The sequence below is a fragment of the Penicillium mononematosum genome, assembly GCF_028829835.1.
Source record: "Penicillium mononematosum strain IBT 11891 chromosome Unknown utg000002l:1.0-8112719.0:1.0-8118358.0, whole genome shotgun sequence".
Classification (NCBI taxonomy): Eukaryota; Fungi; Ascomycota; class Eurotiomycetes; order Eurotiales; family Aspergillaceae; genus Penicillium; species Penicillium mononematosum.
Genome location: NW_026643272.1, coordinates 7,135,037 through 7,148,323, shown reverse-complemented (window position 1 = coordinate 7,148,323; position 13,287 = coordinate 7,135,037). Strand labels below are relative to the sequence as shown.

The 13,287-nt window shown below is 52.6% G+C and overlaps 4 protein-coding genes across 4 annotated transcripts; 3 read left to right on the top strand and 1 right to left on the bottom strand.

Annotated features, from left to right (window-relative positions):
- Window positions 1-162: 162 nt before the first annotated feature.
- On the top strand, window positions 163-1,130 carry N7519_004497 (deubiquitinase OTU2; the record flags this gene model as incomplete). The annotated part of the gene is made up of 2 exons (XM_057291273.1): window positions 163-928; window positions 955-1,130. 2 exons carry the CDS (start codon window positions 163-165, stop codon window positions 1,128-1,130), a joined length of 942 nt encoding a protein of 313 aa, XP_057152475.1.
- Window positions 1,131-1,252: 122 nt separating this feature from the next.
- Window positions 1,253-2,261, bottom strand: N7519_004496 (putative thiol methyltransferase; the record flags this gene model as incomplete). The annotated part of the gene is made up of 2 exons (XM_057291272.1): window positions 1,253-1,609; window positions 1,776-2,261. The coding sequence occupies 2 exons, from the start codon at window positions 2,259-2,261 to the stop codon at window positions 1,253-1,255; spliced, it is 843 nt and encodes a 280-aa protein (XP_057152474.1).
- A 1,176-nt stretch (window positions 2,262-3,437) lies between these two features.
- Window positions 3,438-5,230, top strand: N7519_004495 (MFS transporter; the record flags this gene model as incomplete). Its single annotated transcript, XM_057291271.1, has 3 exons — window positions 3,438-3,795; window positions 3,857-4,863; window positions 4,931-5,230. The coding sequence occupies 3 exons, from the start codon at window positions 3,438-3,440 to the stop codon at window positions 5,228-5,230; spliced, it is 1,665 nt and encodes a 554-aa protein (XP_057152473.1).
- A 3,409-nt stretch (window positions 5,231-8,639) lies between these two features.
- On the top strand, window positions 8,640-12,834 carry N7519_004494 (PE repeat family protein; the record flags this gene model as incomplete). Its single annotated transcript, XM_057291270.1, has 7 exons — window positions 8,640-8,889; window positions 8,979-9,404; window positions 9,453-9,667; window positions 9,721-10,023; window positions 10,071-11,447; window positions 11,506-12,562; window positions 12,671-12,834. 7 exons carry the CDS (start codon window positions 8,640-8,642, stop codon window positions 12,832-12,834), a joined length of 3,792 nt encoding a protein of 1,263 aa, XP_057152472.1.
- Between the last annotated feature and the right edge of the window lie 453 nt (window positions 12,835-13,287).

The following is a 13,287-nucleotide window of genomic DNA, read 5'->3' as shown; positions in this document are numbered from 1 at the left end:
TGTGCCGACAATTCTGCACTAGCCCTATTTGGGACTCAACTTAGGGCTGCATCGTCAGGGTTTCGCGGGGTCTCTGGTCGAGGTGTTTTGGCTATTTTCGTTCAGCATATACCCCCAGTACAATAGACTTGTTGTATTTGCTTTTCGTTTCATTATTCCACAATGGAAGAGCTTTTGTCAAAACACCGCAAAGAGCAAAAGGATCTCCAAGGGCGGATCACGCAAAAGAAAAAGTCCGCCACCAAGAAAACCCGCAAAGGAGTCAACGATGAATGTGAACAATTACAGCGCGATCTGTCCGAGAAACAGCAGGCCGAGATCGCACAGTTAAATGGAGATCCCACTGAAACCCTCGAAGACCTCAGTCTGGGAGATGATCAACCGACAGATGACGAAGACTCGAAACAAGACAAACCCGCCGAGGAGCCACAACAAGCAGAACCAACAGCCCAATCCACCCCGGAGCCTTCCTCTGCATCCCACCCAAAAAAGCCAAATCGCCAAAAGGCCCGTCTCGCGCGGCGTGCAGCTGAGCAAGCCGCTCAGTCAGCCGCCGCAGCAGAAGAAGCCGCAACGCAAACAAACTACAGAGGCGACGAACAGGAGGTCATGGACGCTGTGTTCAAGAAGCTGGGTCTGAAGGAAATAGAAGTGACCCCGGACGGGCACTGCCTCTACTCAGCAGTTGCCAAACAGCTCGACGAGTCCGGACTCGGTTTGCGGCCGGACCCAAGCCGAATCGTCCTCCAGCCCGCCACACAGTCACGCATCGACACAGTCGCCTCTCCGCAACACGACGGCTACCGAGCTGTTCGAGCTGTGACAGCAGATTTCATTATGGAACATAAAGAGGATTTCGAGGCGTTCATGGAAGAGCCCCTGGAGTCATATACTCGGAAGATCAAATTGACTGCCGAGTGGGAGGGCAGTTGGAGCTGCAGGCGATTGCCCGAGCATACGGAGTGGAAATCAACGTTGTACAGAAGGATGGGCGAATGGAGAAGATCGAATCTGGTGACAACGACAGCTTCGACGAGGAGGAGAAGCGCAAACGCGTTATCTGGCTCGCTTACTACCGCCACACATACGGACTCGGCGAACACTACAATGCCCTTGTGAAGAAGTCCTAAGCTACTAGATCAACGCAATCTCATTTCTGCCTCGGCCCTTTCAGTTCAGACCTGACTGTGCAATTGCAGATCTATTTTTATCTTGGGCTTTTTGCTAGGTGGTTTTCGGCTTTTCGGCGGATCTAATTACGCCGACGCCAGATCGAGACTCGGTCGTGGATCACCCCGTTCTCGCCCTGGCCTACTTCGTGCGTGCGCTCTGGCTTCCAGTATGCCACCCTTTCCAGGCCGTCTTTGCTCGGTGCACGTAGAGGTTCGTGCTTGACGACGCCATTGTCGTAGGGGACTTCTTCGCCGGGGTGGCTCAGGTGTGCCATATACGCTTCCGACGAAGAAGTATATGGAGGGCCTGCGGATTGGGGATCCTTGTGACGGGGGAACTCGAGGCAGATCAAGTTGCCCGCTGGCGAAGGGGACAGAAGCTGGGTCTGTCGCAGCGCCCATTTGGGTCGCATTGACGGATCCAGAGCACAGAAGAACTGCATGATGGTTAGCATGAGAACTAAAATAGAAACATGAGATATAGACAAAAGAAGACACAACATTCTTGTTATCAAATCACGTGGCTGTAATTCCATTGCGACGGATCTCACAATGTAGACAGACATCCAAGCAGCAACACAAGGGACAAAAAAGAATCCATACCGTGTAATCGTAGATAATATCAAATCCATTCAAGGGGACACCAATCTTCTCCAACCAAGCATCGTCGAAAAAGTCACCCTGAATCCAAGTAACCTTTCCCGTGCCGACAGTCTGATCCCGGACGCGATACCAACTGGCATTGTCGTTCTCTTCCTTCTTGCATGCCTCAATCGCAGCAGCGCTATACTCGAGGCCATAAGCATCGAAGCCGAAGCTTGCCAGCAAGAGGACATCCACACCTCTCCCACAGCCAGGAACGAGAGCCCTCCGCCTGTACGACTGGCCCTGTGCATCAGTGGCGAGAGGCGCGCCAATTGTCGGGCGTTGCTTGACAAGCGTGTCTTCAAGGGCGGGATTGGGGAATCCCCGGTCCCAGGGCAGATTGTCGCCCTTGTCCCAGAGGGAAGCCCAGCCATCGACGTATTTGTCGCCCTTGTATTGGGAGAGGTGGGCCTGCACCTCCTTTGGGTCGATGTTGGTTTGCATTGCGATGGTTATGTTGGTTTTAATCTTTGATGTGGCTTCACAGGGTGATTAATTGTTCCTGAGTGTCAAGAGGGATGCGGTGGAGCTCACCGTCTTTATGTCATGTTGCCCTCGGGGAATGATCCATTGCCCAGTCTACCAGGCTTATTAATCACCTCCTTGCAGCCCCGGAACCCTTTCAAGGTTCTGAGATCCACCTGGATTGAAGGTATATGATCCGGTGGCGTATGAAGACGTTTCTGGACTGTCCGCGGTATACTCTCTGTTTTGACGACAGATCTGTATAATCGTAGCAAGTACACCCACCACCTATCACAAAACCTGGATCTATCCTACATTATAATTCTGGCAGCCCATCACCTACCACAGGTGTATGTGGTATGTAGGTAGTAAACACTTGGTAGACCTCCAGGGCTGATAGATGGGCTTATGATACTAATAGTAGGACTCTGGGGTATCTATTGAGACGGCTAAGGTAACATCCGGGGGAAGCAGGGATATTAAGCGAAAGCCAAGACCTCTTAAGTATATTGCGACTGTTGGATTTTAAATACTTTAAGCCGTCAAAACGTTTCATATTCTGTTCTATCATAGATTTTGTTCGAACATCTAGTCCACTTCAAGTCTTTAATCTCTCTCGGGATGGGGCCCCTTCAGAATTTGCCGACGGAAGACCGGCACACTCGTGCTCAACGATGACTGGCTCTATAAGCCGGCTCGCATCTTTATAGGATAGAATGTACACTAGCGTTGGTATATCGGATAAGAATCCAGCACTAGAGCCCTGGAATGCAAGTGATAACTAATATTATTAGTACACTCGGTCGATTATTAGCACATTCGGTCGCCGTCGGTGCTTGTCGGTCAAAAAAAATCTCCAAATGCATTCTGGTCTTTCGTTTCTCTCGCTTTTATTTCTCCTGGGACATCCAACATTAACACTTAGCGTTGTAAAAACATACGTGCTGATCTGATATATCCAGGGGGATAGATCGACAATCTTTGGAAGGCGCCCAAGTTAGGTACCTGCAGGGCTCCCACAGGGTTGATCTTTTGTGAAAACCCAAGACTTTACCTTTGTAAAGCTTTATGCGCCTTATTCTTTTGGATTCAGATTTATTCTATGCTCAATTGGCAAAAGTCGACTTTTTCCTCCATTATATACATCCAATATGCATGGGAAACCTGAGCCCGACGGCATCGTCGCATCCTCGGACACTGGAGAACATCCGGCAATCACAACCGAACCAAAACCGGAGGTTGACGATAATCACTCCCCTATCGGGTGCCTCCAGCAATACCGTCGATGAAGAACGTGGCCCAGAGAATTCTCCTCGCCTAGAACGCCAACTGACAGAGCTTGGTCCTCCGGTCAAAGTCGCCCGACTCAAGCGCCGAGGCTTGTTCGGGCAGTTGGCATTGGTAGCAGAGGTTGAAAATCCGAAGACATATACTCGCAGAATGAAATGGTTCATCACATTTGTCGTCGCCCTTGCCGGAGCCACAGCACCAATGGGCAGCGCGATCTTTCTTCGTGAGTCTCCAATCACAAATTGTTCGTCTGATCATATCTAATCTGATCAATCTTCTATCAGCTTCACTATCACAAGTAACCAAGGAGTTGAATACGACAACCACCATCACTAATCTGTCGATCGCGTTGTATATGCTAGCTATGTCGATATTCCCATTGTGGTGGTCATCATTCAGCGAGCGACTTGGGCGACGGACCATCTATCTAACTTCTTTTGCTCTCTTCGTGGTCTTCAACTGCCTTTGTGCCATCTCAAATTCTATCGCAATGCTGGTCGTAATGCGAATGTTGAGTGGTGGCGCCTCTGCTTCTGTCCAGGCGGTTGGTGCTGGCACCATCGCCGATCTCTGGGAACCCAGGGAGCGAGGACGGGCCATGGGAATCTTCTATCTAGGTCCGTTGTGTGGACCCTTGTTTGCACCCATTGTCGGCGGTGTCCTAGCTCAACGTTGGGGATGGCGGAGCACCATGTGGTTCCTCTCGGCATTTGGTGCTGTCACTCTCATCTTTATCTTATTCGCCCTTCCCGAGACGTTGACTGTGCAAAAGCCTGTGCTGGCTGAACTTGAGGACGAAGATCCAGCCATCAGCCGCCCTCTGAGTCGAGTCTCGTCGCAGCAGGTTGTTCGGTCCACTGCAAGGTGGCTCAAGACGATGAAAATGATCTTCATTGATCCGCTCAAAATCATTCTCTACCTCCGGTTCCTCCCCGTCCTTCTCAGTGTGTATTACGCTAGTGTCGCCTTCGGTTCCCTCTATGTTCTGAATATCAGTGTTGAGCATACCTTCGCAGAGGCACCATACAACTTCTCCACCATCATCGTTGGTTTATTGTACATTCCAAACTCGCTGGGCTACATGGTGACCAGTATATTTGGAGGCAAATGGATGGACAGCATCATGCAACGGGAGGCAAAGAAAGCAAATCGGTACGACGAGAAAGGCAGACTGGAATTACGCCCCGAAGACCGAATGCGTGAGAATGCATGGCTCGGAGCCTTCCTGTATCCCGCCGCCCTGATATGGTATGGTTGGACGGCGGAGAAGGGAGTGTTCTGGCTTGTCCCAGTATGTCTCAGCCCAGGCCCCCAAGGCAAATCAGTACAATGGGAACTCGCTAACTCCGATCTGATAGATGATTGCCAACTTTTTCTTTGGTATGGGCTCTATGCTCATTTTCAGTATGGTAACCACCATGCTCACGGAATTCATGCCGAAAAAGTCCTCGGAGGGCGTAGCGCTCAACAACTTCATGCGAAACATCTTCTCCTGCGTCGGTTCCGTCGTCACTGCCCCGATAATCAACGGTATCGGCAATGGGTGGCTCTTCACCATCCTCGGCCTTGTCAGTTTCGCAAGTAGCTCCGTCATCTTCCTGATGAGAGTCAACGGCCCCAAGTGGAGAAAGACTTTGGATGCAGAAATGCGGGCATGAGTTGCTTTTGCTTCGTATTACTAGGTTGCATTTTATCTCTAGCGTTTGAGCATATTCTTATATTAATTTTAAAGGGTGGTAAGGGCCTGGCGTACCAACATGTACACAATTGGTGTCGGTACATGTAACTACCTGTCTCTGTTTTGCACATACTTCTCACCAAAACAAAATATCCATACCTTACTCTATCTCTTCATCTATATTAAGCCGCTCTCCGGTCCTTTTGTGCTCTTCTTATCTATGTATCCCCAACCGGAGTCGATTATGTTGCCTCTGTCCTTGGCGACGTAAGACCTTGATAGGCTGACCTATTGGTAATCCTAAAAGAGGGACGCTATATGTAAGAGCAAGCCCGTGGACCGATGCTTTTAGGCTGCTTTTTCTAGTGTCTTTTGAATGTATACGAAGGCTTTTCTATGTATAGCCCCCCCTGGTATCGAGGTATTAATCAATAACGCAAAGTTTCTATCTCATGGGACCCCTCACCCCGAATTTGAGAATTACGCTTCCCCTAGGACCATTCAACCTGTTTCTCGGTAATTGCAAATGCCAAGCTGCTACGTATAATCTCCCGTACTTGTGTTATTGCGCATATCTCGGCCTAGTTACACTATCCCAAGAATTAGTCGTTCAATGATAGCATATTCTTGTCGAGAGGGCAGGTCCTTCGATTAGCAGGTGCAATTGATTGCATGCGATGAGGCTAGCGATGTTTCTCTTTACCTACATCCATAGGTGTGCTTCAGTCTTTACTTGGTACGGAGTACGGAGTATAGAAAAGCGATATAGATCTGAGTAATACTGCACGTAAAACCCACCTGCATGAAAGAAAGTGAGGCAGCCAATCAGAGCTTCATCACGCCATGTTCTTGACTAGCCAGCACTTCTAGCGAACATTCGATGCATCCGCCATGAGGGGAAGGGGATATCGCCGGCGGGATAACGGAGTAGAGGGGTTTATGTGCTGGAGTTACCAGGGTCTACCACTTGGGCACGGAGTGCTTTTTCAAACGATATCGCGAATACCCCTCCATTGCGACCAAACAATCTCCCCGATGCCAATGTTTTCTTTACTTTTTCTCGCACGGGTTACTCTCTAGCAGATCCGATGCCGGCAACATCCCTACCAAACTATACTGCAAACGACCTATCCATTCGCTAGTTGCAATCTCAAATATCAGACATCGGATGAAAGTCTATTAACCTTTGGACCTCTCCTCTCCAATCGGCATACTCCTTACAAGTGCATAAGTGACAAAGGAACATCTTGCCCAAAAAAAGAGCTACTTTTATGCCCATCTACCCCGTACACAGAGTCCAAGAGTCCAGGAGTCCAACGCAGTCCAACGTATTCAGAACAGACCAGAAAAGACCACGCAAGAAGAATCCTGGCCCAATTCTGAGAATAGAAACAAAGCAACCAATTATATTTACAAAATCCGATGGGTTCACCTCGGGGACAATTTGCTAACCACACGCAACACGGCATGGATGCTCGGCCCGCTGCATGGAGTTGGGTACATACATAGATAACTCCATCTGGCAATTTGGCTGAGGACTTGTATCAGGAAGTACAACATATCGGGGAATGGCACGAAAAATCAGCGCCGAGATGACGCGCTAGAAAAGAGAAAAGTGGCCTGGGCATGCATGCAGCTCTTTTTAGACTCGAGTGTTGGCTTTTGTACTTATCTATACCCTTAGGTACATTAGGTCGAATTGAACACATATGCCATTTTGAAAGAAGAGGATCCCCAGTGACGAAGCTGTTGTAAGACGACAAATCAATCAGATAGCCGTGGGGTCTGTTAGTGTACTCGGCGCGCGGACCAAGTTGGATGCAGGAATTGGCGGACGTGTTGGTTTAGGAGTGGCTGGTATTGACGCGAAGATCGCATATGATCGGCTGTACTCCGTACTCCGTTATAGGCGGAATTGGAATGTGAGAATATCGAAGTTGGCAGAGAGGGAGAGTTTGACGTCCAAGTCCAATGCGCGATATCACCTGACCCCGAGAAACTCTGTGTTCCGCCACTTTTTCTTTTACTTCAGACATTGATGTCTTATTGATGCAGTCCACGATGTCTAACTGCATATTACATCACCATTTCGACTGCTGACTCCCTTACAGTCGAGTGTCACAAGAATAATGTCCTCGGACAACACTCTGAAGTGTCGGTGTCGAGAGTGGAGATCCCACTATCCACGACTCCATCAGCTCCATAACAACTTCATCCCCAACCACCCCGTTTCGCTTTTCCAGTTTGATTCTATGAATAAGGCAGAATTTTGCTGGAAGTCCCATTCCCAATATTTGCCCCCCCTAATACCGGATCCCTTTCGAGGTTAATTGCCCTGGTCTCTCTCCACCGGTGTATTTCGTACGCCTGCATCCTATTTGCCGCCGTTACCGGGACACGTTGGGCAGAAATGGGTCTGCATCACTGCGTCGCCCATCGATTTCCTTACCGAAACATTGCCTTCGTGGCTTTGTGTACATCTGCGAAAGTTCCTTCGCCCAATTCAGTTCCTATTATCATCTCAATATGTGTCTATGTGTAGTATCCAGGCCCAAAAACAAAACAAAAACAAGACGGAAAAAAACAAGTCAATTCAATTCAATTCACTCGGTGGCATCCGCCCCACTTCTACAGACCCAGTTTCTCCATGCTCCTGCAGCACAACCTTTCCTATCTTGACCGATGTGCCCTCCGATCCCCAATCCCGTATCGCCATTTACTGCTTGGTGCTGCACCAATTCCTGCGGGTGGGGATCGTACTGCTCCCACCCGGCCCTAACCAAGCACCGGACCTCACTAACCATCATGTCGGCCCTGGAAATGGAGACCCGACGACCGACGTGGCCCAATGACAATTGACTCCATCGGGCAGTTCATTGGTGACGTTCAAGGGCCCAAGACCGTAATGCACTTTGTTGTCGTCCCATCCGACCGCATTGAAGACGAACTATTATACGCTGCCTCACCATGACTGTCCAATGCGACCTCTGTGTCACCAGAGAAACAAGCATATCCTTCCTTTCCCTTTTAGTACTCTAATACATGAGGTACCCTACCCAGTTTCACACTTCTCAATTGTCCATCTTTTGTATCTTTTGTTCTTCGATTTCCCTTGTCGCCCCATACTTTTCCGTGCATCGTACCCGACAAGCCGGCTTGTCAATTTCCCATTGAGCCGGTTCTCGTCACATCACGCGCCAGTCAGCCTCGCCCAGGCTTTCGATATATGATACGTCATTGACCGGGGATAATGGCCGGTAAGAAGAATAAGAATAAGAAGAACAATAAAAACAACAATCGCCCTCCCGTCGGTTCTGCACCACCCCCTGAACCAGAGAACAAAGACCTCGTCGACCCTGCCCCAGACCCGGCGGCAGCCGCTGTTGAGGATGTCTTACAAGTATGCCGACCTCCCTCAGTTCTCATATGCATCGGTCCAACGTCAATATTCGACCTTTGACTATGAGACTAAATCTTTCCAATTCTACCCTGTCACCTATTCAACGACCGATCTGACCGAGGGCCAAAACCAGGACAACAAGGAGCCCACCGCCGACGAACCGGAGAAGGACCCTACCTCTGAAGATCCCCCTGCCGCTGAGCCAAGTGGTGATGACAGCCCACCCGCTGAACCTACAGGTAAGTGCATGTTTCTAAAGATGATGGGGTTTATCATCGAGGAATCCATGTTCTAAGTTTTGTACTTGATATTAACATACAATGCTCAGATACTGCGGAGGCTGCCCCAGAGGCTAAGGAAGAGGGCAAGGATGAGCCAGCGCCAGATGCAGAGAATCCTGACGAGGCTTCCAAGGAGGCTGCCGTAGAGGACGCGAAACCTGCGGAGGATGCAAAACCTGACGACGGCGCAGCGCCCGAAGGTGAAGCCAAGCCTGAGGGGGAGGCCAAACCTGAAGAGGAGGCCAAACCTGAAGAGGAGGCCAAACCTGGAGAGGAAGCCAAACCTGAAGAGGATCCAAAACCCGAAGGCGACCCAAAGCCTGAAGATGAATCTAAACCCGAAGACGGTGCGGCGCCCGATGACAGCGCAGAGCCTAAAGAGGAATCAAAGCCTGAAGAAGAGGCAAAACCTGAAGGTGGAGAAGATGCTCCAGCAGGCGAAGACACGAAAAAAGGTGATAATGGCAACAACGGTCAGTGGCCAAACTTACATTAGATCTTACGAAGCTGACAGTATGTAGATGAAGATTTCCCAGATTTTGATCTAGATGTTGATCCTGAGGCAGTAGCAGCCGAGAAAGAGGCTGCTGCTAAAGCGGCCGCCGAAGACGCCCTAGAAAATGGGGAAGATGCACCGAAGGCCGATGAAGCACCTGCAGAGGAACCAGCAGCGCCCGAGCCACCCGCAGAGGAGCCAAAGCCAGAGGAAAAGCCAGCGAGCAAGAAGAAAAGAAGGGTAAGAAGGGCAAGGCCGCCAAGGCAGCCGAAGAACCAGCGCCCGAACCAGAGCCAGCAGCAGAGCCAGAGCCGGCAGCAGAGCCAATGCCCGAGCCAGCCGTCGAGCCCGAGCCAGCAGTAGAGCCCGAGCCAGCAGCAGAGCCAACGCCCGAACCAGCTGCCGAAGCAGCGGCGGAGCCGGCGCCAGAACCAGCGGCGGAACCAGCGGCGGAGCCCGAACCAGAACCAGCAGTAGAATCAACACCAGAACCAGCTGCCGAAACAGCGCCGGAGCCTGAAGCTGAGCCTGAAAAGCCCGCAGATAATCCTCCTGATACCCCAACCCCAGAAGAGCCAGCAGCACCCGAGCCACCCGTGGAGGAGCCAAAAGCGGAGGAAAAGCCAACGGGCAAGAAGAAAAGAAGGGCAAGAAGGGCAAGGCAGCCGAGCCAGAGCCAGCACCAGCACCAGAGCCAGAGCCAGCACCAGAACCACCTGCCGAAACAGCGGCGGAGCCAGTGCCAGAACCAACACCAGAACCAGCCGCCGAAGCAGCGCCGGAGCCTGAAGCAGCGCCGGAGCCTGAAGCATCACCTGAAACAAGCGAACAACCAGCGGAAGCAGAGGCACCAGCAGCAGAACCTGAGCCTGCTCCACCTGCAGCAGAAGAAAAGGCCCCCGAAGAACCTGTCAAGCAACCAGAGCCCGAAGCTACGCCAGTTGAGGAAACACCTGCTGCCGAACCCGAAGCTGCCGCGGAGGACAAGGTGGAAGCTGTAGAGCCGGAACCAGTCGAGGAAACTCCCAAAGAGGCACCCGTCGAAGAAAGCACTCCAGCCGAGCCTGCCCCCGAACCTGCTGCTGAGCCTACTCCCGAACCTGCTGCTGAAGCTTCCGTTGAGCCAGCCGCCGAACCTGCTCCCGAGCCAGCTGCTGAACCCGCTCCCGAGCCTGCTGCTGAAGCTCCCGCTGAGCCTACTCCCGAACCTGCTGCTGAGCCTACTCCCGAGCCTACTGCTGAAGCTTCCGCTGAGCCAGCCGCCGAACCTGCTCCCGAACCAGCTGCTGAACCCACTCCTGATCCAGCTGCTGAGCCCGCTCCTGAGCCTGCTGCTGAACCTGAGCCTGCCGCTGAGCCTGCTCCCGAACCTGCTGCTGAACCCGCTCCCGAGCCTGCTGCTGAAGCTCCCGCTGAACCCGCTCCTGAACCTGCTGCTGAACCCGCTCCCGAGCCTGCTGCTGAAGCTCCCGCTGAACCCGCTCCCGAACCTGCTGCTGAACCTGCCCCTGAGCCTGCTCCCGAACCAGCTGCTGAACCAGCTGGTGAACCCGCTCCTGAACCTGCTGCTGAACCAGCTGGTGAACCCGCTCCTGAACCTGCTGCTGAACCCGCCCCTGAGCCTGCTGCTGAACCCGCTCCTGAACCAGCTGCTGAACCCGCTCCTGAACCTGCTGCTGAACCCGCCCCTGAGCCTGCTCCCGAACCAGCTGCTGAACCAGCTGCTCCCGCAGCGGAAGCCATTGAGCCAGTTCCTGAAGCTCCCGAGGCACCTCCCGCTGAAGAGGAAGCAGCGACTGAAGGAGCCCCCGCTGCCGCAGATCCTGTAGAGGAGCCTCCTGCCCCGGAACCAGCGGTTGAGGCACCTGCTCCTGCCCCGGTGGAAGAAGCACCCGCTGCCGAGACACCCACAGAAGCTATAGCAGAACCGGAGGTCGTACCCGATGAAGCGCCAAAGGAAATTACAGAGGAAACACCTGCTGACCAGCCAACGCCCGAAGAGCCAGCTCCTGTCGAAGCAGTCCCAGCTGAGACTCCGGCGCCTGAGGAATCCCCCGGCTGAACCGGTAGTTCCGGAGGCCCCAGCTGAGACACCAGAGGTTGATGCAGCTGCAGTCCCAGCCGAGACTCCAACACCGGAAGAGGCAAAGCTTGAGACACCGCCAGATGAGCCAACTCCCGAGCCCGAGGCTGCCAGAGCCCTCCCCGCTGAAGACCCACCTGCTGAGCCAGTCGCCATCCCCGCTAGCGACGAAGTGGCGCCCGACGAGCTCGTACCACCCCCAGCAGACACCCAGCCTGAGGTGGAGATGATCGACGCTGGGCCTCTGGGCGAAAGCGCAGAAGCAGCCGCAGCCCGCCACTCCCGACGCCGCAGAAAGCGTAGCTCGCCGATCGAGGGGGAGCGTCGACACTCCAAGACATCATCCGAAGGCCGCCGGGATCAACTCCAGCGCCAGAAGAGCGAGCGAGGCATCCTCAGCAACCGCTGGGCGAAGGCAATGGAAGAAGCGCGACGCCAACGCGACGAGAAAGTCCAATGGGAACGAAAACAGCGCGCTCTCGCCGAGGAACGGGAGCGCAGTGGCGTTCCTGCCCCCGAGAAACTGAAGCGCTCGAAGAGCTCGTCCAAGGAGAAGGTGAGGGAGAAGGAGAGGGCAATGGAACCAGAAATGGAGGCCGAAGTCGTCGAACCCAGATCCAAGCGCCGCACCTCCGGAACACCCTCCAGTCAACCTCTCGAACGAGCCCGCTCAACCAGGACCTCTTCATCGAAGCAGGTATCAACATCGATACCCACGCCCAAGCCCCGCGCCTTCCTGCGATACATGACAGAAGGCAAATCGGATACCAATGGGCCTTTGCTGCGTCTGAATGCCACTAAGGCTTCGCCGCCCATTGAAAGACCACGCCGGTCATCGACAAGTCATAGCAGTGGCAGCCGTCACGATCGTGCGGAGTATGAAGAGCGACAGTCTAATGGTCGGTCTAGTGGATCACGGTCACGACGCGAAGAGGAGCCTCGTCGCATTGAGCGTGCTGAGCGTGCTGAGCGCAGTGAGCGTGTTGAGCGCACTGAGCGTGTTGAGCGCACTGAGAGTAGAAGATTGCGACGCTCGTCGACGGCTGAGCATGGTCAATCCAGGGAGGAGAGAAAGGAGAGAGAGAGGGCGAGGGAAAGGGAGAAGGAAAAGGAGAGGGAGAGGGAGCGTGTGCGTGAGCACGAACGTGAACGGGAAATAGAGGGAGATATGGAGAGGGAGAGGGAGAAGAGGCCTGAGGGCTCCTCCCGGCGTTCCAGGGAGACAAGAGAGGCGCGCCATCATCGTCGCCACAGACGCGAGGAATCTCCTCCCCGAGAGGAGTCGAAGCTGAAGGGTCTCTGGAGAGCGATTGCTGCCCATTGAGACCACAGATATTGTCTATCTACATTTTTGATTTGCTTTCATTTCGACCTTGTCTTTTACTTTAACCAGGGGGGTTTGTGGTTGGACAGAATGATCTATATGTGACAGTGTATGCTTGATGAATTTGTGCTTGCATTGGGGAGCGAATCATTGCAGGAGTACTTGAATTGTTTTTTTTTTAGCCAGATCTGATTCAATATGCATCAACTTGACAAGGGTTTTGATTTGGGAGATCGTCATGATTCGCAGATCTCTTATAGCTTATTTGAGGCTATCTCAAAGCCACCGTAGTATCTGTCTTTGACTCCCCGGCATCAATCCCATCATTCGTGTCATATTTCATGTTGTATGTTATTTAATGCAAAGTCGGTATCTTCGCCAGCACTCGTGGAAAGTAGAAAAATCGCCCGATCACCAAATGCAACATGCAAAACCCTAAGCCAGACAGCCCAA